This window comes from Dasypus novemcinctus, chromosome 3, assembly GCF_030445035.2.
Source record: "Dasypus novemcinctus isolate mDasNov1 chromosome 3, mDasNov1.1.hap2, whole genome shotgun sequence".
Classification (NCBI taxonomy): domain Eukaryota; kingdom Metazoa; phylum Chordata; class Mammalia; order Cingulata; family Dasypodidae; genus Dasypus; species Dasypus novemcinctus.
Genome location: NC_080675.1, coordinates 172,771,886 through 172,793,458, shown reverse-complemented (window position 1 = coordinate 172,793,458; position 21,573 = coordinate 172,771,886). Strand labels below are relative to the sequence as shown.

General features: G+C 54.4%; 1 protein-coding gene and 1 pseudogene across 1 annotated transcript in view; both read right to left on the bottom strand.

Annotated features, from left to right (window-relative positions):
- Positions 1-3,105: 3,105 nt before the first annotated feature.
- On the bottom strand, positions 3,106-6,753 carry LOC139438057 (ferritin light chain pseudogene; annotated as a pseudogene).
- A 3,585-nt stretch (positions 6,754-10,338) lies between these two features.
- ALPK3 (alpha kinase 3) overlaps positions 10,339-21,573 on the bottom strand; it is a 59,835-nt gene continuing 48,600 nt past the window's right edge. The window contains exons 13-17 of the mRNA XM_058290583.2: positions 20,536-20,816; positions 19,868-19,956; positions 18,901-19,124; positions 16,165-16,213; positions 10,339-15,764 (exon numbers count right to left, since the gene is read on the bottom strand). Of these exons, the coding sequence (XP_058146566.1) occupies positions 15,443-15,764; positions 16,165-16,213; positions 18,901-19,124; positions 19,868-19,956; positions 20,536-20,816 (965 nt within the window). The 3' untranslated portion in view covers positions 10,339-15,442. The remainder of the gene's footprint in view (positions 15,765-16,164; positions 16,214-18,900; positions 19,125-19,867; positions 19,957-20,535; positions 20,817-21,573) is intronic.

The window sequence follows — 21,573 nt, the reverse complement described above, 5'->3', positions numbered from 1 at the left end:
CCTCTCCATCTCACTTTTTTTTTTTTTCAGAACCTCGTACATGGGAAGCAGGCGTTCAACTGCTAAGCTACAGCCACTCCCTATGAAGCTTTTTTTTTTGTTTTGTGTTTGGAGGTACCGGGGCAGGGCATTGAACCCGGGACCTCGTGTGTGGGAAGCTGGCACGCAACCACTGAGCTACCCTGGCTCTCCCACCTTCGCTTTTTCTCCAGGGGCAGATGAAGGTGTTTCCTTTACAATTAGATCCAGAATAAGGTGGGTGGCCATTCGTGTCATCCTGCTGGGTTCAAGGCTGACGCCCTGGCGTTTATGTTCTTTGTCCCCAGGCTGAACCCTTCTGAGGTACGCCCTTTCCCTTCGGCCATTGGCAGAGGCTGTGGAGGTATTATAGAAACTGGGTCTCCATTGCCTTGTTGGCCAAGAGCCTCACCTGGCGTCACCGTTGACAAGCTGGTTTACTATACTGACAGGAATAATTCCTCAATGTCCCGTCCTCTCCCGCTGTCAGAGAAGTAGTCTGATGTGGTACCCTCTGAACCCTAGAGCAAAGTCATTTCTACACAAGGGGCCGTGACAAGGATTTCAGGCCTGCTGAGAGGAGCCAGTAAAATGAATACAGCACAGACCAGCAATGTCCATTCCCGGTGTGACGAGCGGGTGGCACCCATGAAATACAGCTGTTCCAAGGAACAAAGTGGACACCTCTGAAGCTCACGTCTAAACATGGCAGCGCGCCTCCCTCCACCCAGGGGAATTCCACGGATAAGACCATGCCATGGCGTGGATGGCACAGCCCGTCCCTCCCTCCACGTTTCCTACCAACTGTCTTTTCCATAGGAATCTGCAAATGGTACGCCTTGTTGGTGAAACCCTCCTTTCCATGCCACTCATCCCACAGAGGCACGTCCCATCAGACCCGAGGTTATCTGTGTCCGCCGCCCTGCAGCCCCGTGACCATCAGGAGTTGGAGGACAACCTGACCCAACACGGGCGCCTGGCACGGGCTGGCCCCCGGGTCGCAGCCTGGCCTGCAGCATTTCCTGCTGCGCCCCCCGGTTCCACATCCCACAGGGCCGTGCTGACCTTCCCCACGGGGCCGAGACCTGGACGGGCCGGTGGGCAAGATGCAGGCCGGCCTACCTCATGGGAAGGCAGACACGTGAGGCTCTCTCCGCCCGGCCTGGAGGAGGGCAGCGTGCCTGGGCCCTGCGAGGATTCCAGGAGAGAGTGTCAAGGTGACAGTGGCCAGCGTGGCCGAGAGCGTGGCCTCGCCAGCCTCTGTGCTGAGGGCTTTACCTGGACCCTCAGCCAACCATCCCAACAGCCCCAGGGAGCGAGGTGGGCCCCGGCCACCTGTTACCCACCTGGCCTCCACAGAACTGCGTGACGGGGACACAGAGCCATCGGGCAGCAGCTCCCAAGGCCACGAGCCACCTGCAGGAGAGCCTAGGGTGGTGGATGGGTGCTCGGGAGAGCTGAGCTGGCGCGCGAGGCGACTGCCCCACGTTTCCTCTCCACCTGCTACTTGGCAGGCAGGTGGAAGGGCCGCTTTACTGTCAGACCCTAGGCCCGTCCTTGGTGCCCACAGCTATGAATCAAGTTCTCTGGCCAGACCCCATGAAATCAGAGATACTGTCTCTCAACAGCTTCTCCAGGGCTAACTCTGCACCACCCTAATCAGAATCCTACTGCTCTGAAAGCATCGCCACGTCCTAACAGACGAGAAGAGCTCCCGTGGAGCTCCTCTGCCAGAGACGCGACAGGCACAGCAGGATGCGGGGCGGGGGATGTCTCAGGTGGGCTCCTTAGCCTGAGAGGGGGGGTCCTTGTTTAGGGAGTTTACTGGAAGGAAGTGGATGTGGCTCAACTGATAGAACGTCCGCCTACCATTTGGGGGTCCAGCGTTCAAACCAAGGGCCTCCTGGCTCGTGTGGTGAGCTGGCCCACACGCAGTGCTGCTGTGCACAAGGAGTGCCAGCCCACACAGAGATGTCCCTGTGTAAGGGTGCCCCCAGCGGAAGGAGCGGCCCCCGCGCAAGGAGAGCTGCCCCGCGCAAAACCACAGCCCGCCCAGAAGTGGTGCCACACACACAGAGAGCTGACGCACCAAGATGACGCACCAAGAGACACAGATTCCCAGTGCCCCTGACAAGAATACAAGCAGACACCGAAGAACACACAGCGAATGGACACAGCAGACAATGGGGAGGGGGGTGGGGGGGAGGAGAGAAATAAATAAAAAATAAACACATTTTTTTAAAAAGACATTTATTGGAGGAGATGGGGAGTGAGGGATGCAGGATATGCCAGAAGTGAAAAAGCACGAGTGCAGTCTCAGCGAGAACCTGGCTCGAGTCCGTCCCCGGGGGGGAGCTCAGGAGCACAAGCTCTCCCTTGGAATCAGCCGCCCCCACCTGAGGCGAGGGGCCAGCCTTGAGTGCCCCCTCCCCAGGGCCCTACTCTCCCGGGCTGCTCAGCCCTGGGCCTGGAGCTGCTCTTGCCTCCCGGGGCAGGTGATTTCCATCTGGCTGAGGGCGAGTCTTCAGAGAAGGGCACAGCTGGGGGCGGTCCCCAACAACTCACGGCAGCTGGGAGGTGGGTGCCCCAGCCAGGGCCGTCTGGGAAGGGGGCCAGCAGCTCCCGCTGTGGCGGGAACCATCTGTGCATTTGGCACACCCTGGACTGCAGGCTGCTGTTTGACCCCAGCACGTGCCCGTGCCCAAGCCATCTCTTCTCCCAGAGGCACTGCGGCGCCGTGGGCCTCAGGCAAGACCCCGGCTTTGTCCACAGCCTTTTCCCTGAGAGGATCCCCACCAGAGGCTTGATGGAGCCAAAGAGGTGTGGTGTGAAACCAGGACTGCTTTACTCTTTTTTCTCTTTAGCCAGCACGTGACTGCTGAGCTACGCTGGCCCCCCACGTTGATTTTTACATTTGTTTGTGTGTGGTTTGTTTTGGGGAGGTACCGGAGATCGAACCCAAGACCTCGTACGTGGGAAGCGGGTACTCAACCACTTGACCTACATCTGCTCCCCAGGACTTCTTTTTTTTTTAAGATTTATTTATTTATTTCTCTCCCCTTCCCCCCCTCCCCAGTTTTCTGCTCTCTATGTCCATTTGCTGTGCTTTCTTCTGTGTCTGCTTGCATTTTTGTCAGTGGCACTGGGAATCTCTGTCTCTTTTGGTTGCGTCATCTTGTTGCTTCAGCTCTCCGTGTGTGTGGCGTCACTCCTGGGCAGGTTGCATTTTTTTCACGCAGGGCAGCTCTCCTTGAGGGGCGCACTCCTTGCGCGTGATGCTCCCCTAGGCAGGGGACACCCCTGCGTGGCTCGGCACTCCTTGAGCATCAGCACTGCGTGTGGCCAGCTCACCACGTCGTGGGTCAGGAGGCCCTGGGTTTGAACCCTGGACCTCCCATGTGGTAGGCGGATGCTGTATCAGTTGCGCCAAATTTGTGCATTCATCATGTCAATCAGTATTAGAGCATTTTCATTGCTCAAAAAATAAAAAATAAACAACCCAGAGAAGCAGCTGTAGCTCAGTCAGGCTCCTGTCTCCCATATAGCAGGCCCTGGGTTCGCGTCCTGGGGCCTCCTTGTGAAGGCAGGCTTGCCCACACGCTGAGGAGAGCTGATGGCCTGGGCACCGCAGAGAGCTGACTCAGCGAGGTGACACAGCAAAAAGGGAGACCAGCGAAAACACAGAAGAGACCACAGCGAATGGACACAGAGAGCAGTCAGCAAGCAAAAAAAAAAAAAAGTCGCAAGTGGAGAGGGGAAGGGAAAAAAATAAATAATAAACAACCCAAACAAAGACACGAGGCTTTTCATTCGGTAGGAAATACCAGCTGGCTGACTCGCAGGGCTGTGCCGCACAGTGGGTCTGCAGGCACTGCCCCAGTCGCCGAGGAGCCAGTGGCCAGAGCAGCTGACTTGCCCATTAGCTCAGCCACAGGATCCACGGCATCACGTCCTGTTGTGACTCCACCATGCAGGTATGTGCCGCCAGACCAGGATGAGGGGCCTTCACTTCCAGGCACGCTGCGTCCCTTGAAGCTGGGAGTAGGGTGGCTGCCGCCTCTCACTGCCCTTTGGAAGTAAGAGGACACCGCACCAGCGCTGAGGTCAGAGGACGGGGCTCCATGGGCGGTGGGGCGCCGTGGCTTCCGGGTGCCGGCAGGGGGCCTTCCCGCCCCCAGCCTCTGGGGAGAGGACCCTCGGGTGGGCTGAGGCCCATCAATCTCAAACCTGCCCTTTCCATTTGACAGAGGAGCTTGAGGTCACCCGCGCTGAGAGGGATCTGATGGGATTCCCGATGGGCAGCTCCTGGGGCAGGAGGAATTGGGGTTCCTCCCTCGGCCTTCTGTTTTAAGCAAGGTCTGAAAAGGCAGCCGGTAGAGGAAGCTTAAAGGAAGCTCACCGCTGGGCAGCCTCCCGGCCCCGCCGTGGGCAATTCTTCTGAGCTGTTCTTGTTTTTTGTACTTCCGGTAGTATCCACTATTAAAAATATAGCTAAGAAACCCACAACGTCTCTAATAAAGAAATAGCTATAGATAGCTAGATAATTCTTTATATACAGAGAGAGCTATAGATATAGATTAGATAGATCATGGCACTAGCTAGAGAGCTAGATACTATTTCTTTTCAACCTTAGACAGTATCCCTTGCCTTCCCACTATTTACAATGAAGATTTAGCTCGTGAACTATTCTTTCCAGTGTTTGGTCATTGTTGTAATGGTTAATTTTATGTGGCAGCTTGGCTAGGTTATGGTGTCCAGTCGTTTGGTCAGTCACTGGCTTAGATATTGCTGTGGAGGGTATTTTTTTTTCCCTTAGGACGTACTGGGGATTGAACCCAGGACCTTGTACATGGGAAGCAGGTGCTCAACCACTGCTTCCCATGTATAAAATACCTGCTCCCTGTGGAGGTATTTTGTAGATGGAATTAGCATCGACAATCAGCCGACTGTAAGTAAAGGAAATTATCCATATAACGTGGGTAGGCTTCTTCCAATCAGTTGGAGGCCTTGCTGGCAAAGAACTGAGGGTTCCAGAAATAAGAACAGATTCTGCCTCAGGACTATATATACTCTCTACTTCTTTCCAGCATGCTGGCCTCCCCTAAGAAACCTTCACCATCATTCTGACCAGAATTTCTCTTTCCTCCGTAATTTGGACTTGCCAGATCTCACAATCCCATGGGCCAACTCCTTAAGTTGCTTTATGTTTATGTGTGATACTAGCTCTCTCTATCTCTAACTCTACCTCTTTTTTTTTTTGGCTGCAAAAAGCTTTATTGTTTACACTTGGTTCAGGGCTTGTTAGAGGGCTACAAGGTGGCAGTTAGAAAGATGGCCCCTGGCTGGAGGGGCTCAGGCAGGAGCCTGGATGCTGGGGGAAGAGAGCCCTCCCACGGCCTCTGGGCTCCAGAGGGTGAGCCTTTCCAAGAGAGCCTCGTCCAGCCTGGCCTGGGGCCAGCCGGCCAGCAGAGGCTGGTCAGGTGGTCCCCCATCTTCTCCATCAGTCTCACCTCCTCGTCTAGGAAATGGTTCTCCAGGGAGTCCCAGAGATGGGGGTCTGTGTTGGCAGATCCCAGGGCACGCAGACCCAAAAGGGCCTGGTTCAGGGACTTCTCCAGGACCAGGGCAGCTTCCGTGGCATCCAGGGGATCCCCCACCCATCCCGGGAAGGTTTCTGCGCGTCCTGGAAGAGGGCGCGGCCGCTGCACTGGTTTTGCATCTTCCAGAGATGCTCGGCACCCTCGTGCTTCTCCTTCAGCTCGCAGAAGAAGCGGTCCACGCCCTGCAGGGCCACATGGTGGCGGTGGAAGTAGTAGCCCAGGGAGAGGTCGGTGTAGGGGGCCTGCAGCTGCAGCTTGACCAGGCGGGTCACAAAGGCCTCCACGTCGGCGGAATAATTCTGACAGATCTGGGAGGTCACGGTTGGTCGACGATGATGAGCTAACCACAAAAAAGTGGTGTTGGCTGGTCCCGGAAGCGGGGGAGGGCTGAGAAGTTGATCCTGGAGGTCACAACTGGAGAAGCCGTTGCAAGGTGGGCGACACTGAGGAGCTGTGGGGAAGAGTCCTGGGGTCTGTTCCATTCCAACACTGTTGAAGCAAGAGACAGATCCATGGGATGGCCTATCTCTAGCTCTCTGGCTCTATCTAGCTCTCTCTCTCTACCTCTAGCTCTAGCTCTATGTCTATCTCCTGTCGGTTCTGTTCCTCTGGAGCGCCCTAATCTAGTTACACGACCACTTTCAGTTCTTCTCCTTAGGACGCACTGGGATGGATTACCATCCCTGCTTGGGCTGGCAGAGCAGAGAGCTGGAGGGGCCTTGGTCCAAGCCATACCATGGCCAAGCCAGCCCTGGACGGACCAGGCCGAGGCTCCCACAGCCTGCAGGCCTCTTTCCCTAAGGCAAGAAGAACTCATCTTGTTTAAGACCACTGCTGTCTGGGGCTTTTCTGCTACTTCCAGCTGTGCTAATCCCAGTTCTAACACCACTGCTCTTGGGATTTGACACCAACGTCCTTTCACCTGTCTCCTGCACCTCTCCATGGCACCGCAGACCCCGCGCTCGCCGTGCACTGTCCCCAGGAGCTTCCGTCCTGTCCCTCTAACGTAAACAGGCGCAAAGCCCTCGCCCCTGCTGTTTGCTCTGCTGGCCCACTTCCCCTGACCAACGCCCCTCTGTCCTCAGCAACTCATGAGAGGCTCCTCAGGCTCCCAGTCCAAACAGATCCCACCCCTGCCGGTATTCTCTCCTAGCACGTAATGCCTGCGTATCTGCCATTGCGTGTTGCCTGGCGTGTTTGTTTAATATTTGTCTCCCATTAGATTGTATGCTCTGTGAGGGAGGGCTCGATGTCTGTTTTGTTCACTATTATCACCCAGCCCACATAGTTATCACATATAAATAGGTAATTTTCACATGTGATAGGCAGTCTAGACCTATTTGTAAAAGGAAAAAAGGAAACGATGAGGCATCTCAGCTCAAGAGAGGTTAATTAGGCAACAAGCTCAAGTTCACAGGGCTAGGAAAGCTCGAATTGAGCTGTTTGCCTCTCCTGTTCCGAAGTCACCAAACAACTTTCTGATAGTTTGGCTTCCCTTGAAATTTTTCCTTCAGAGGAGAAACTCACTTGTCAGGCAAACACAAACGTCTAGTCTGTTGATGGTTAAACGTCTCATTGAAAAATAGCAAGATGGCTTTGGTAGGCAAATTCCATTTTCTTGTAAGTTAGCCAGAATGGGGCAGCCTCCCAGTGTCTGATCAGCCCCAAGTCCTGACAACAGCAGGCTTTTCTGGACTTGGGAAACCGAGAGCCAGGCCGTGCCTCAGGGTGAATTCACAGTTGGGGCCACTCCCGAGGCCTGCACAAGGGTTCTCTCTGGAAGAGCAGGAGGAGCTAGTATGCTCTTACTTTGCAGTGTGTACTAACCATTTTTCTAAAGCATCCCACTTTTCCATGGGCCGCCACCCCTTCGTCATCCCCACTGCCAGGCCAATCAGACCCTCTTTCCTGGGTGGAGCCACATGGTAGCAAGAGGCTTTGGAGCTGATGTGGGCAGGTTTGCTTAGAGGGGTGGCCAGCAGGCCCGAGGTCAAGGTCCCCAGAGCTGCCCTGACTTCTATCCTCCCCTAGGCCAGTTGTTCAATTCTTCCTTCAGAAAAATGAGTTAGCTGGCATCCTTCTAACAACCCTTTAATTCTTACTTACGTGAGAGTTCCTCTTGCGGGCAATCAGAGAACTCTAACTGATATAGACATTCTTACCAGAGAAGATGTTACAGGACACGGATGCTCCTTCCTCTCCAGTGGAAATAAGGAGTTTTTGTGAATTGGTCCTGAAGGTGAACTAGGATGAGGGGCGTTGGAATTCCCATTCACATCCTGGCAGGGAAGTATCATTAGCAGCCCAAAACTGAGGAGCTGCTTTGGACATCATTGCTAGGCTAGATAATGGCAATGAAAATCTTATTACCTCAAGAAACGGAGTGAAAACCAGGGTCCAGCTGTTCCTCTGTAGAAATCCCCTTACTGCTGGTAGTCATTGAGTTTGTTGAAAACAAACCCAGAGACTGATTCTGCAAAATTGCTCAACTCACCACCTGCTATAATCCCATCAGCTCCTGGTCTTGAGAAAGAGTGAAAGGGAACCAGCTAATAGAAAGGCTTAAAAACAGAGAGATCCCAGGGGCTTCCGGTTGACCAAGGTGGCATCGTAAAGAAGATCCAGGGTGCCGTACTCCCAGAATCTTTGCACAACTAGCAAAGATGTCAGAGCCATCTTCCTCAGAACTCTGGAAAAGAGTTAAAGGGTTTCAGTAACTGGGCAAGTGTGAGTGGAGGAAACAGCTTTAAAAAGTGGTAGAAGCTCACACACCTGGGGGCGGGGAGAGCGGCGGTACATGGGAACTCTGTATTTTCTGCTTGATTTTTCTGTAAACTTACAACTTCTCTAATTAAAAAAATATATTTTTTAATTCTTATTAGCAGATCCCCAAGTTTTTATGAACTGCAGGACTCTACAAATTCTAGTCAATTAAGCACATGCTCAGTGTTTCAAAGGGTGGCGGCCTCGAGGAAGTTTATCCTTCCTTGCATGATGCAAACTACCACTGCCTATCGTCAGTCTCGAAGAAACCACAGAGAAGCTCCCAACCACTGAGAAAAGAAATGTAAAACCTAAAGAGCTGCCAAGGTGTGAGAGAATACTGAAGACTGGGTTTTTTTGTTCAATTAAATTGCCTTTATGGTGGCTTTGGCAGACATCTGGGGACCAAATGACTAATTACGAACAGAAAGAGCACATGCCTTTATTAGAGGGCATGTAAGATGAGTTGTGAGTAAATCACTAAATCTAAAATTCAATGAGTGCTCCCTCACAGCTGAAGAAAGCTTCTGGCGTGCCGGAGAAGGCACAGGGCCTCACATTCTGTTGGGTTTTAATAAGTCCCCTACTTGAAAACTTACCTGATACCCTTTACTGCAGACACGAGGGTTCCAAAATCTGCTTCTTAAATACTCTTGTGTAAGAAGGACTCTGGAGACTTGTCGGTGGTGTGATAGAGTGGCTTGTCCTGGCTCGTAAGAGCAGGTTGTTCAATTTTCAGGAGTGCTTGTGAACTGGTTGTTAAATATTGGCTGTTAAAGGCATAAATGACTACTAAACTTACAATTAAATAAATTCTATTAAAAACAGAGGCAATAGATACTCAAAACTCACCCCTGGCTGGTTATTTTATTACAGTTCATTGTTATCTTGGGGTTATTGTTATCTCTTCTATCTGTATGGTATAAATACTAGAGGCTGGGAATAAAGACTACTGTAATTTTTAAAAAACACATTTAGAAAGACAACATTTATGGACAAGTTTTCCAAGGCTGTTCGTGGTACCTCCACTCATCAGAGATTCTGTGTTCAAAGTAGAAGCTCGGGCAGCCAGATACAGTTCATATAGTTTTGAGGGGCTGCCTAGTACAAATCTGGAGCAGATGTTGGCACATGCTATCTTACATCAAAGACCAGGAAGCCAAGAAAGGCAGGCACGCCAAGATTCCAGGAGACAAGAATGCTTTATTGGGTCCATGCATGCATCGAGCCCATCCACCCTCTCCCTGCCCCGACGGGACCCAGAAACCAGTCTCCATCTTTGTCGTGAGAAATGCTTTGGCGAGGCTCTGCCGGCTTTTCTCTCTAGGCCTGGAATGCTAATTGGAAGAGCTGCTCAGAAGGGGAGCAACCTGATGTCAGCCGCAGAGAGAGCTGGGAAGGACAATGTAGGAACATGGTCAGAAAGGACGTGGGCATGGAAATCAAACCTCGAGCTATGGTTAACCAAGGACTGGGTCCCCAGGAATGAAGAAGGGGGGACAGTCCCTAAGTTATTATCTTATTTGCCTAACTAAAGGGTCCTGGTTGGGCGAACAGGTCCTGCCTCAAACTGCCAAGGGAGAAGGTAAAATCTCAATTTCCAGGCCTTAAATTGAGAGCTTTACTCGCAGGCTTCCCCAAGGGGCTCTGTGTCCTTTTATCTGGAACAACAGAAGGGAAGGGAAAATACCCAATTTGGGGAGTGGGTCCTGTAGGATACTGCCTCCCAGCTGAGTCCATTCCTGGAGATAATACAAGAGCGCAGTGGTCTGCCAATCAATGAAGGTGAGTAATATACCCAGTTTTACACCACTGTAGCCCCAGCGGAACCCCAAAGCCAACAGAGGTTATTTTGAGGGTACAGTTGAAAGGCACATATTTGGCAGCAGGCATAATCCCTGATTTGTCCAATAAGAGATACTCTAGTAGGAATAGGCTTGAATTAGCCTATTGAGAATTTTTTTTTTTTTTTAGATTTATTGTCTTATTAATTTGTTACTCTTAGGAAGTCTTATTTTTGACTGGACTCAGATTTGAGGTAGAAGCTCTCAGAGAGGACAGCCTCTGTCTCTTGGCAATCTGTTCTTGGCATTTTTCTTTGGCCTCCTTCATTCTCTTGGCCAAAGTGTAGCATATTCTGCAGCCTCTTCCTTATTTTTCTTGGTACGCTGTTTCTTCAGGGCAATACGCCGACGTTTATGTTGCAGGACCCGGGGAGTAACAAGACGCTAAATCCTGGGTGCTTTGGTCCTGGGTTTCTTACCTTCTTTGTTCAGAGGTTTTCTCACAACATACTGGGACAAGCACACGCCATAAGAACCCCTCCCCCTTACCAAAATGGTAAAGCAAAAGCAATACCATATTTTGGAGCAAATGTAGAAATGAGTGTCACCATCAAAGACTTGAGCATGAAGTCGTGGTGACGCTGACCGGGGCTCGGTTTGGCCAGTGCAAAACACCTGGAGGCGTTTGGATTGATGTAAACTTAAAAAAGCAATCACTCCAACGGCAGGTGCTAGTCCAATACAATCTTCTTGCCAGAAATCATCCAGCTTTTGGCATTGTGTGTATATTTTGATCTAGGGAATTCATTTTGCCTCCATTTTGATGAACAGGGAACCCAAGAAGCAATTTCTCTTCACCTGGTAGAGCTGTCATACTCTACTGTTGTCCTGGCTTAAAGATACATGTTTCAGCTGTCCAGTTCTATGCCACAACCTGGCTCACAGGGACCCTGATTTCCTCACCACTGTCAAGGTTCATCGTACAGATGGCAATGTGCTAATAGGGATTGGAGAGCAGCAGGTATCAGACCCCCTGGGTGCCTTGGTAAGACATGTGGGTCAAAGGTGGGAGCTAAATGGCATGAAGACACAAAGATCTGCCCCCTCAATAAGTTCCTAAGGGTTGAAGAACCTGAGGCAGGTGGAATATTTCCTCCATAATGTTGACCAAATAACTGCATTTGAACCCCTTACCACGAAGGCCCAATTCCAGTCAACACATGCCACTTTCAGATATCTTGCTCCAACCTGTTTTCTTACTGATAGGAAAAGGTGTCAGCTTTGGGGTGGTCCCAAAGCAAGAGAAGGTTCTCCAACTGGGAAGGCCTTTTTAGTACAAAAGCTTCTGCCACCAGGTCACATGACCGGGCAGATCCAATGGTGCTAGAAGTATCTGTCCGTGGCACATTGGGAAATCACATGGAGTCTGTGGCGGGGAGGAGTGCTGTTTGAAGCACATTGCAAGTCCTGATAAGAAAAATACAGTTGGGGAACCCAGGGTTCGCAGCAAAATGATGCTCTGGCCAATAAGTAAATATTATCCTTTTGAACAACGCCACTTTGGCTTACCACTGGGCGCTGGGGGAGCCTGAACGCTTGGCCACAGCATATCAAGTGGCCACGCTGCCCTCATGAGCCAACGCTCTCTTATCCACCAAGCCAGTCAGGCCTGGCCATGACACTCCATTATCAAGGGGACAGAGGCTCTCCAGGACAGGCCTAGAGCAGGCTCTGAAGACAGTCAGTAGCATATGAGGATCTCTGTCAACCCTGCCTTCTGCCGTAGTGCTGAGCTCACCTCAGTCTTCACCGCCAGCTTAAAGAGGGAGCAGGGATTTGTTTTCACCAGTTTGGGCCCTTGTTCTGGAGTTGGATCTGCTTCCCTTACCCATCATGCCTTTTCCACATCATTATCCATGCAGTTAGAAGTTATGGTGTCCCTACATATTGCAAAAGTAAAATAATGGATTGACACCTGTGGCATTCACTCATCTTCTCAGGATTCCCCACAAACCGGAAGCAGCTGGCCTGAGATTACGGTGGCCCAGTGTGCTGAAAACTCAGCTGAGAAACACCATGTAAGGCCGGGTCAGCCCTACAGGACCCAGCATAAGCTCTCCCTGGCGGCCAAGACATGGAGCTGGTTCCCCTACAAGGCTGGCAAAGTGTGGAGACGGGCCTGGTAGCACTGTGTCTGACGACCCACCCACCTCTCACCCCTGAGGTTGGGCACTAGGCTGGGGCAGTTTCAGTCCTCAAGAGAGAAACAAATCCACCAAAAAAACAAAAGTAATGACTCAATTGAATCGGAGGCTGAGGCAGCCACCTGGCAATTCCAGGCTCCTGAGCTAAAGATAACAAGAGGGCATTGGCGTTAACTAGAGTGATCAACCCTATCAAGGAAACATATGATTACTGCTACATAATAAAGGACAAGGCTATAAATAGAATGGGCAGAGTCCCTGGAGTAGCCCTGCTACTGCACGCCCATCACACAGGCGGGGACACTAAGAAGCCAGACTTCAGGACTGAAGGCTTGGGTCACTCCTGGTCATGAACACCAGTCCTCGTGGCCAGTTATTGAAATGGCCTTTACCCATATCCCATTTCTGGCAGGGCAATACAATATTGATTGAATGTAGTTAGTTATACCAGTTAATCCTCAAGGCACAGTATCTCCAAATGGGATTGTAATAACACCAAATGGGGAAAGAGAATCTCTAATGATATAGGACTTGAGAATGGGAGCCCTGTGTCCTTAACCCTGGAAATAGTAGCTGGATGTGACCTTGAGTGGTCATCCGCTAAGCAGAGAATTTTTCGTCGTATGTGGGAGAATCATAATATGGGGAGCACAGCACGTGTGTGTGCATGTCGGGTGGTGTCTTTTGTTTATGCCTACCAAGTCCTTTCTTCTCTCCCACTCTCCCCCATTCTTCTGGTAAGACCCCACCCCCCACCCCCCATCCTTTGGGAAATTCCTCTCTCCCACTCCATGATACTCTGAGCTCCAGGTCAGATTCCAGGAATTGGCTTCTTGAGTGGAGCAGGCCCAGTGGAACCAGTGGGGGGTTGGTGTTGTGTTGATCTTTCAACAGCAGCAGCCCATGGGAGACCAGCTCTGGGCCTGCCCTGGTTCCCACCCTTCCCAAGGCCAACTGTTCAGGTCTGCCTTTGGTTCTGAGCTACCCAAGCACCCTTCCATGAACCCTTTTCTCCTTGTCTGAGTTGGTCGGAGTCAACTTTCGTTACTCAAAACCCAAGAACCCAAAAAATCTCAAAATCCAGGAGCCCTAAGATCTCTTCCAAGATCCATGTGTGCCTCCCAAGAGCTGCCAGCCCAGGTCTGGCATAACGTAGGTGCTTAGTATTATATATGCCTCCTAAATGGATGAATGAATAAATGAATACAATTCCAGCTCTCCATTCATCAAAGCAATCTGGATATTCGGGCTGGGAGAGTTGGAGGCACAGTGGGGCCAGAGGGAAAAGTGGGGAGTCAGCTGCGCACAAGAGGAGGTAGAGAAGTCAGAAATGTCCAAATGGGGCAGGGGATGGGGCAAGGAAAGGCCCCAGGTGGCGGGGTGGGGTTGGGAATGAGAAGGGGAGCCTCTCTGCAGCTTGAGAAACAGGAAATGGTCAGTCAGTGAGTGGCTAGGGGACAGAAGCTGGCTGTCTCCGGGCTGGTCTTGCTGCAGTGGAGGTAGCCAGGGCCGTGGCGAGTTTTCCCAGAGCCTCCAGTTCTGCTCCTTCCTGGGCTCCTTCCTTTGTGTTCCTCTTCCAAATGCAGGAGCAATTCCAAAGGCCTGAGCCCCCGGAGGCCCTGCTGAGGGCACACCCATGTGCCCAACAGTGTAGGAAGAGGAGACCACCTCGCCCTGGCCTCAGAAGGCCACGCCTGCGCTTCAGTCCAGGAGCCAGAACGTGGCTTCGTTCTGCCAGCAGGCCCAGGGACTGCAGGACGCCTTCAGAGAATGGGCCTGGGGAGAGGAGACCCCGACACCCAGAACTTCCCACCACACCAGATGAGGGCAAGCAGGAGGCGGCCCGGCTGCTTTGCTGCCTTCCAAGCGGAGCAGGCTAGCTCCAGACCCAGCCCGCCCCGGGCCTCAAGCGGAGAAGCTCGGGACGGGTCTGGGGTCCTGAGCCGAGCAGAGAATCCTTGGGAGTCCACACCTGAGGCCCCAGAGCTGGAACCCCAAGAGCAGGAGCTAATGGTTAGACGTAGGGGTCCTACAGACACCCCTCGATCTGTGTGCAGGGTGGACTGCACCCGTCCTGGAACTCCCGCGTGCTTCCCCCAAACCTCAGCCCTCCACCCCGGCTGAGGGGGGCTATGGAATTCGCCGTGGCCCCCTCCTTTCAGCATGGAACGCCAAGTCCACCCTTCCCTTTGGCCAGTGATGCTGACACAACCCTCAGGCCAGCCCTCTCCTCACGGGCAAAGAGCTTAGAGAAGTAGGGGAAGGGTGTCCTGGGCTGCAGAGAGAGGCCAGAGGGTCGGCCCCTCGCCTGGGTGGTGGTGGGCAGAACACGGGCTCAGGGCTCGGGGACCCCTGGGCAAAGGGACAGGCGAAGAGTCGGCGAAGGGCTGGCAGCAGGTGGCAGGTGGCGGCAGGTGGCTCCAAGCCAGGGACAGGAGGCGGGGGAGCGAGTGCCCGAGGGACGGGGAAGGCGAGCGGCAACACGCCTCTCCAAGCACACGGCAGGCTCTGGAAGGGCCCTGACCCCGGCTGGGCTCGGGCAGGTCAGCGGCACCACAAGCTGGGACGAAGGAGGCGAGGTGGCCGCGAGGCGCGGAGACCCTGAGAATCACTGGGCCAGACACTGTGCAGAGGAAATCTGGAGCCCTGAGGACGGGGAGGGGTCAGGGCCGAGCAAGGGCAAGAGGGGAGCGTTGGCCAGTACACCCCCGCCCCGAGTGCAAACTCCACCGCAGGGCTTGGCAGGGGCCAGGCGGGGTGCAGGGCGCAGCAGAGGGCTTGGGAGCCTCCGGCAGTGACAAGTGTAAACTTTGAGGCAGGCCGGGCCACCCGGCACGTGGAGTGGGGCCAGCCTGAGGCCTGGGGGGCCCTGGGTGGGGACGGCAGCAGGAGAGGCCCCAAAGCCGTCTGCTGAGGAGCTGGGTGAGGGAGGGGCTTCTCAGGGAGGTCCCGGGGGGGGGGGGGGCCTCCGTACACCTTCTCGGGTGAATGTCGCGTTGGGCAAGTCTCCGGCGGGTCGAGCTGCTTCCTGCTTGGTCTGCGGTGGGCTGAGGCCCGCAGCCTCCCGAGGGCGCTACCGCAGGGCCTGGGCCTTGGGGCCCCCTTCTTGGGCAGGGACCGCCTCTGAGGTGGGAGGGGTGGCCCTGGGGCTGGCGGCGCTCCGGCGGGCGCTCTGGGGGCTGGGCGGGCCCTTCTTGTGGGGCTGAGGGCTCAGCTGGGGGCCCTTCCTGCCGGCAGACGGACTCTTGGAGCCTTTGGCCTTGGCCGGGGGCTGGGCAGCCTCGGGGCCCTTGAGGGGTCTCAGGCCCAGCATCTCGCAGTAGGCGCTGCACTGGTGTGAGGAGGCAAACTGGTCCAGCAGGGCGGGGAAGCAGCTCTCCTTGAGGCCTTGGTACCTGCAGCCGGAGATCGAGAGCTGATGCCCGCGACGCGCTCGGCGCCCTGACCCAGGGTGGGAGGCCCTGCGGGGGAGGGCTCCGGATGCCCCGGCACGTGGACCTCATTGTGCGGGGCGCAAATTGTCCTTTTTAGTATAAACAAGAGCGCACTCAGGTCACCACGCCGTGACAGGGCCCTCGCCCGTCGGCACGCGCAGGGCTTCCTCGAGGGAGAAGGAAGAATGGGGCTACGTTGAGAGCCCAGGATGGCAGGGGGCCCCCAGCAGGTCTCCCCACGGCCGTGGGACCCCTTTGGCCCCAGGCCCGGAAGCTCAGGGCAGGAGAGCCAGGAGGACGGGGTACATTTCGTGCCCTGGATGACTCTCGGGGGGCCTTCCGCCCCCAGGAAACCACTCACCCTCGCAGTTTGGTGGCGATCTGCACATCAGTCATCTTCCAGTCGGCCCCTGAAAAGAGAGGACGTTTGGGGGTGACGCCTGGAGCCTCTCTCCCCCAGCCTGGGTGGGCTCCAGGGCCCCCCTTGTCTGCAGGCTGGACATCCCTGCAGATGGACACTACCCAGGGCTCAGGAGGTCGGGCACCCTCCGGCTGGTGGTCATCACCTGGTGGTCATCGCTGCCAGTGGGGGGAGCTCTGCATGAGTGGTGGAGGGAATCTTCCCATTTTTACAGGAGAGAAGTAAAGCATGTGAGCAAAGTCACATTTGTCCACTTATTAACTGAGCACTGACTCTGCAATGGCCAGTCCCTGTGGGTCAAAGCAGTTCAGATTTTCTGACTCCAAGATCCAAAAGTGGTCCAACCATGTGATGCTGCCTCCACGGGCTGGGAGCAGGTCACCAGCTGGGTGGGCTTGGCTTTGTGCTAAATTCCCCTCCTCCCTCTTAGGTGATTCATTTATCCAGGTGAGAGAGAAGATGGGACTGTGAGGCCAAGTAGGGGGTGACCAGTGGAAATGCAGCCCTGGGCGAGCCTGGCTGCTGCCCCCTCACGAAGGCGGCGAACACTCCAGAAGCTGCGGCAGGCTTCTAGGTTAAGATGCCCTTGGAAGAGCAGAGCCAAGCAAAAGGGGGGTGGAGGAAAAATCTTCTCCACCCTGGTCAGGCCACCCAAGGGTCTTTACATAGACATGGGACCCTCTTTCCCTTTGTTAAACCATCCGGGAGCCTGCCTCTCACTAGCGGGGCTGAGTATCACGGCGTGCTGGAATTGAACACGTGTGGGCTTTAGAACTGCTGGATTTACATTTTTAGCTCTGTGATTTTTGAGCTGTGTGAATTTGGCAAGTCACTTAATATCTCAAATCCTCAACTGTAGGAGTGAGGAAAAGAATACCCATCCTACAAGAATATAGAGAAGCTCACAATAAGTGTACAAAGGCTCTACCATAGTACTTGAAACAGAACAGAGAGGCAATAAGAAGTTTTGTCTTGGGATTTGGCTCAACAGATAGAGCATCCGCCTACCGCATGGGAGGTCCAGGATTCAAACCCAGGGCCTCCTGACCCGTGTGGAGCTGGCCCACGTGCAGTGCTGATGTGCGCAAGGAGTGCCCTGCCATGCAGGGGTGTCCCCTGCATAGGGGAGCCCCATGTGCAAGGAGTGTGCCCCATAAGGAGAGCTACCACACATGAAAGAAGTGCAGCCTGCCCAGGAGTGGTGCCATACACATGGAGAGCTGACGCAGCAAGATGACGCAACAAAGTGACACAGATTCCCAGTGCCACTGACAAGAATACAAGCGGACACAGAAGAACGCACAGCAAATGGACAGAGAGAGCAGATGGGGGGGGAAGGGGAGAAAAATAAATAAATAAAATCTTTTTAAAAAAAAGTTTTGTCTCTTCTCTTTCGGCATTTATCACATTCCATCAGACATTACAGCAAAGAGGAGCCCTTACTCTTGCACAGAATTTTACAGTTTGCCGAAGGCGTTCACAGATAAGCCTGAGAGATAGGTAGGGGAGATGTTTTTCCTGCAGAAGGAAAGGAAACTGAAGCTCAGAGAGATTAAATGACCTAGGCGGTTGGAGCCTTGGTTTTCTTCTCTGTGAAACAGAGACCCAGCTGGAAAACGATGAGGCCCAGACTTCAATCAAATTTCTTTGACTCCAACGTCTTTCAACTATACCATGCTATCATCTAGTTATAGAAACCGATGTACTTGTCACGGCTTCTTGAGGGCAAGGACAAGGCCTTATTCATCTTTGTATCTTTCCAATTTTAGTAAATGGATGGATGGATGGATGGATGGATGGATGGACAGATGGAGAGATGGATGGATGAAATGAAGTATGAATTTATGAGTTAAAGAATGGAGTGAATGATAATGGCTTAATGTATTCTCTTGGCCCCACCCCCAAAGTATAGCGTTATTTATACAACATTTATTGCACAATTTAACCCCAAAGAAAAGTACATTTGAGCCAGTTTTATGTCACGGGGCCTTGGTTTTCTCATCCATAAATGTCAGGGACAAGATTTAATAATGTGTGACACGCCCAGTCTTCCTCTCTCCCCAGTATCTGAAGGGTTTTGTCTTTCCCTCTGCCCTGCCCAGCAGCCTGGAGAGGACACCGCAAAGCAGGGAGAGGATTCATGCTGGCTGGCCCTCCTTCATTGGAGAGAATCTGGATAATGGGGGAAATATAAATAAAACCAAAAAGAAGTAAAATAGACTAAGTTGGTTGATACAATAAAAAGCTGAGAAAGATGGAGGAGAAAGGAGGGAGAGAGCGCGCTCCACGTGCTGGGGTGGAAGAGAGAGTTTTGGAGGCTGGGGGAGTAAGGAAAGCCCAAGCAGCTGCAGAGGAGTGAGGATGGGAGCTTCGGAAAAGGGTGCTTGTGGCTTCTGAATTACAGTCCACAGAATGTTCCTTGCAATCAATGCCTTGTAAAGTTTAAGTGAGGGCTGGAATGTGCTCCTGAAAATGCAATTACAGTTACAGACTGGGGCCCTGGTGTGTCTGAGGATCACGTACGAAATCGCCCCTGCGCTATCTACTTTACAAGACTATTGTGAAGAGTGAGGGCGAGTTAGTATGAACGGGCTTTGCAAGCTGCTAACCCAGCACCACGGCCCTGCCGCTCCAAGGGTGGGCGGACGCGCACGTGCACACCTCCTGCCCTCGTACCTGCCAAGTCCGTGACGAGGAAGCTGCCGTTTGTCCACTGGTACAGCCAGTGCTGGAAGGTCTGGCACTTCTGCACGGCCTCGGAGCTGCTGGGCGCGGCCGGGGCCCCAGCACGGCCCCATTCCCGGGAGCAGTAGGCCTCCAGGGGCTTGCCCAGGTCCTCCTCCAAGGTGGCGTAGGGGATGTTGTTTGCAGGCCGGTAGATCAGGTACAGCGGGATGATCCTAAACACAGTTTCACCCCGCGGTGAGCAGGCTGGAGGGCCCCGAGAGCTCCTCCCTCCCCGCGAATCCATACTCCCAGCTCTAGCAGGAGGTCCCTTCCCAGAACGGAACTCTAAGATCTGAGCCTCAGGGACAGGGAGAGTGGGGAGCTCCCGTGAGTCCAGGACAGGCAACAGCAGTGAGTGGCTCAGGGTCCTGTCCGTCCTCTGGGGCCGGTGGACGAGACCCGAACTCTGCTCCCGGCCCCTCCGTGAGGAGGTGAGGGCGAGGGGGCCGGGTCCTCTAGAGACACCTGACCGGACTGAAGCTGACCCCAAGGCCAGTCAGGCCCCACATACCCAGGGTCAGAGCTCAAGCCTCTGAGTGGAGGCAGGTCCCACTTACAGCCGACTCCACACCGACCGTGCCTGCCTCAGAGGGGGCCTGGCCAGCTTGCCCGGCAGCGGCCCTCACCCCATCACCAGGCCCAGCGTCTGCTGTGCCCGCACTTCGCAGTCAGCAGCAACTGGGCTAAGGGTGGGCAGTTAGGGCGAGAGGGGACTCGAGGCCAGAGCAGAGGCTTTTCTCAAGTGGGGAGTAAATCCTTCGTCTTTATCTCCAGGCTTTGGGGGACCACGGAGCAGAGTGCAGGAGTGGCGGGGGCCCAGCCATCCCTCAGCAGCCCCTGGGAGGCTGGAACCACTGCTCTCTGCGGAAGCCAGAGGCGGCGGGTCTGCAGGCCGCCGGGCTCCCGGGGCACTTACTCGGGCACCTCTCCAAAGCTCGGCACAGCCCGGGCTTCGGCCGCAAAGATTTTGCAGTACTCCCGACTCATGTTCTGGATCTTGCATCCCTGTGGATGAGAGGCAACCAGATCTGATCAGCAAGGAGGCTCCCCGGTTCTCTGTCAAGTCCAGGGGTCAGTGGGGGGACCACCTGCCGGGGGCTGCAGGGGGATTCCAGCCTGGGCAGGTGGGGCTGGCTCCTTCCCGACGGCCTCTCCTACTCATTTGGACTTGGGAAAACAGGTTTTCAAAGTGGTTTCCAAACGGGCCCCCAGAGCTCCCAGAACAGGGGGCAGTGCCCCAAGGACCATCCTGTGGAGAGCGAGGAAGAGGTGCAGCGGGCAGGCCGCCCACCCCACCCACGGACGCTCCCGGCTCATCTCGCCTCTTCCAGGACAGATGGTGTTGGGGCGGGGGAAGAGGATACGGTGTGAAACCGTGGCCCAAATGGTCTCGCAGCTGTCAGGTTCTCTGAGGCCACCGAGCGTCTGGATTCTGGATGGTCTCAGGCTCTCCCCAGGGTCTGTCCTGGGGGCTTGGGAAGGTTGAGCCTGAGCTGGCTTTGGCCTGGGTATGAGCTCGCCCGCAGGACCCGGCTGGGGGGGTGGGAGAGTGGACCGGGGACAGGGAGGGGACGGGCCCTGTACCTGGATGGTGACGTCGTAGTTCCGGCCCAGGAGGGAAGTCTCGCTGCTGGGCCCAAACACGAGCAGGCTGGACACCTTGATGACGCACGTGCGGCCCGAATCAAAGATGGGCTCCAGTCCGTAGATGGCCTTGGCCTGCCAGGCCTTCCGGAGGCCGGAGCTGTGTGCACCCCCTCGGAGCTCCTCGCTCACCAGGCGCCCGAAGAGCTTGTCCCCCCAGCAGCCAGAGTCGGCCAGACCCTTAGCAAACACCATGGGGGTCATCTCGATCTCTTCTCCAACTGCAGGGAGCAGGAGAAATGTGGGAAACGGGACGCTCCTGCCGGGCCCGCGTGGGGCCCCGTGGGGCAGGAGAAAGCTGGGAACGACCCCCCACCCCGCCAGCCCGTGCTCTCGCTTTTGGGGCTCCGTTACTGCTCTTTTTTGGGTCCCCTACGGACTGTGAGCTCCATGAGGGCAGAAACATTATCTGATACAACCCCTGTCGCTGCAAGTGCTCGTGCGGGACGCGCTCGAGTCCTCGGCAGGAGTCAGGGGAAGGCAGCGGCTTTCTGAGCTAGGAGCGGTCGGCGCAGAATGCCAGGATAACTGTTTTAGAATGACGTGTTTGGAGCAAACCGATAGATAATTCCCTCTCGACCAATGCTTTCAACTGAAACAAAAACTTTGCAGGACCAACCCGATAGCAACGAGCACCCCTAGTGCCAATTTGCGATCACTCGTAACTTTTCCCACTAAATGGAACCAGAGCTCCCGAAAGAAACGGCTGGTTCCAGATGGAGGGCAGGAAGTGTAGGGGATGGAGTGAAACGTCTCATCACACTAGAAAGCAGGGACACTACCAAAGACCTCTGGGGCCTTGTCAAAGGGGCATAGGAGCCGACCTAAACAGGCTCCCATTGTCCAAAACGGGGATGACATCAGCAACGAGGAGGACGATGACTGCCATGTCCTGGGCCTATCAGATACGTTACAAAACCCAGGAAGACAAAGCTCATTGGGCGCCTTTGCAGGAGGCTGGGGAACCAACTCCCTATT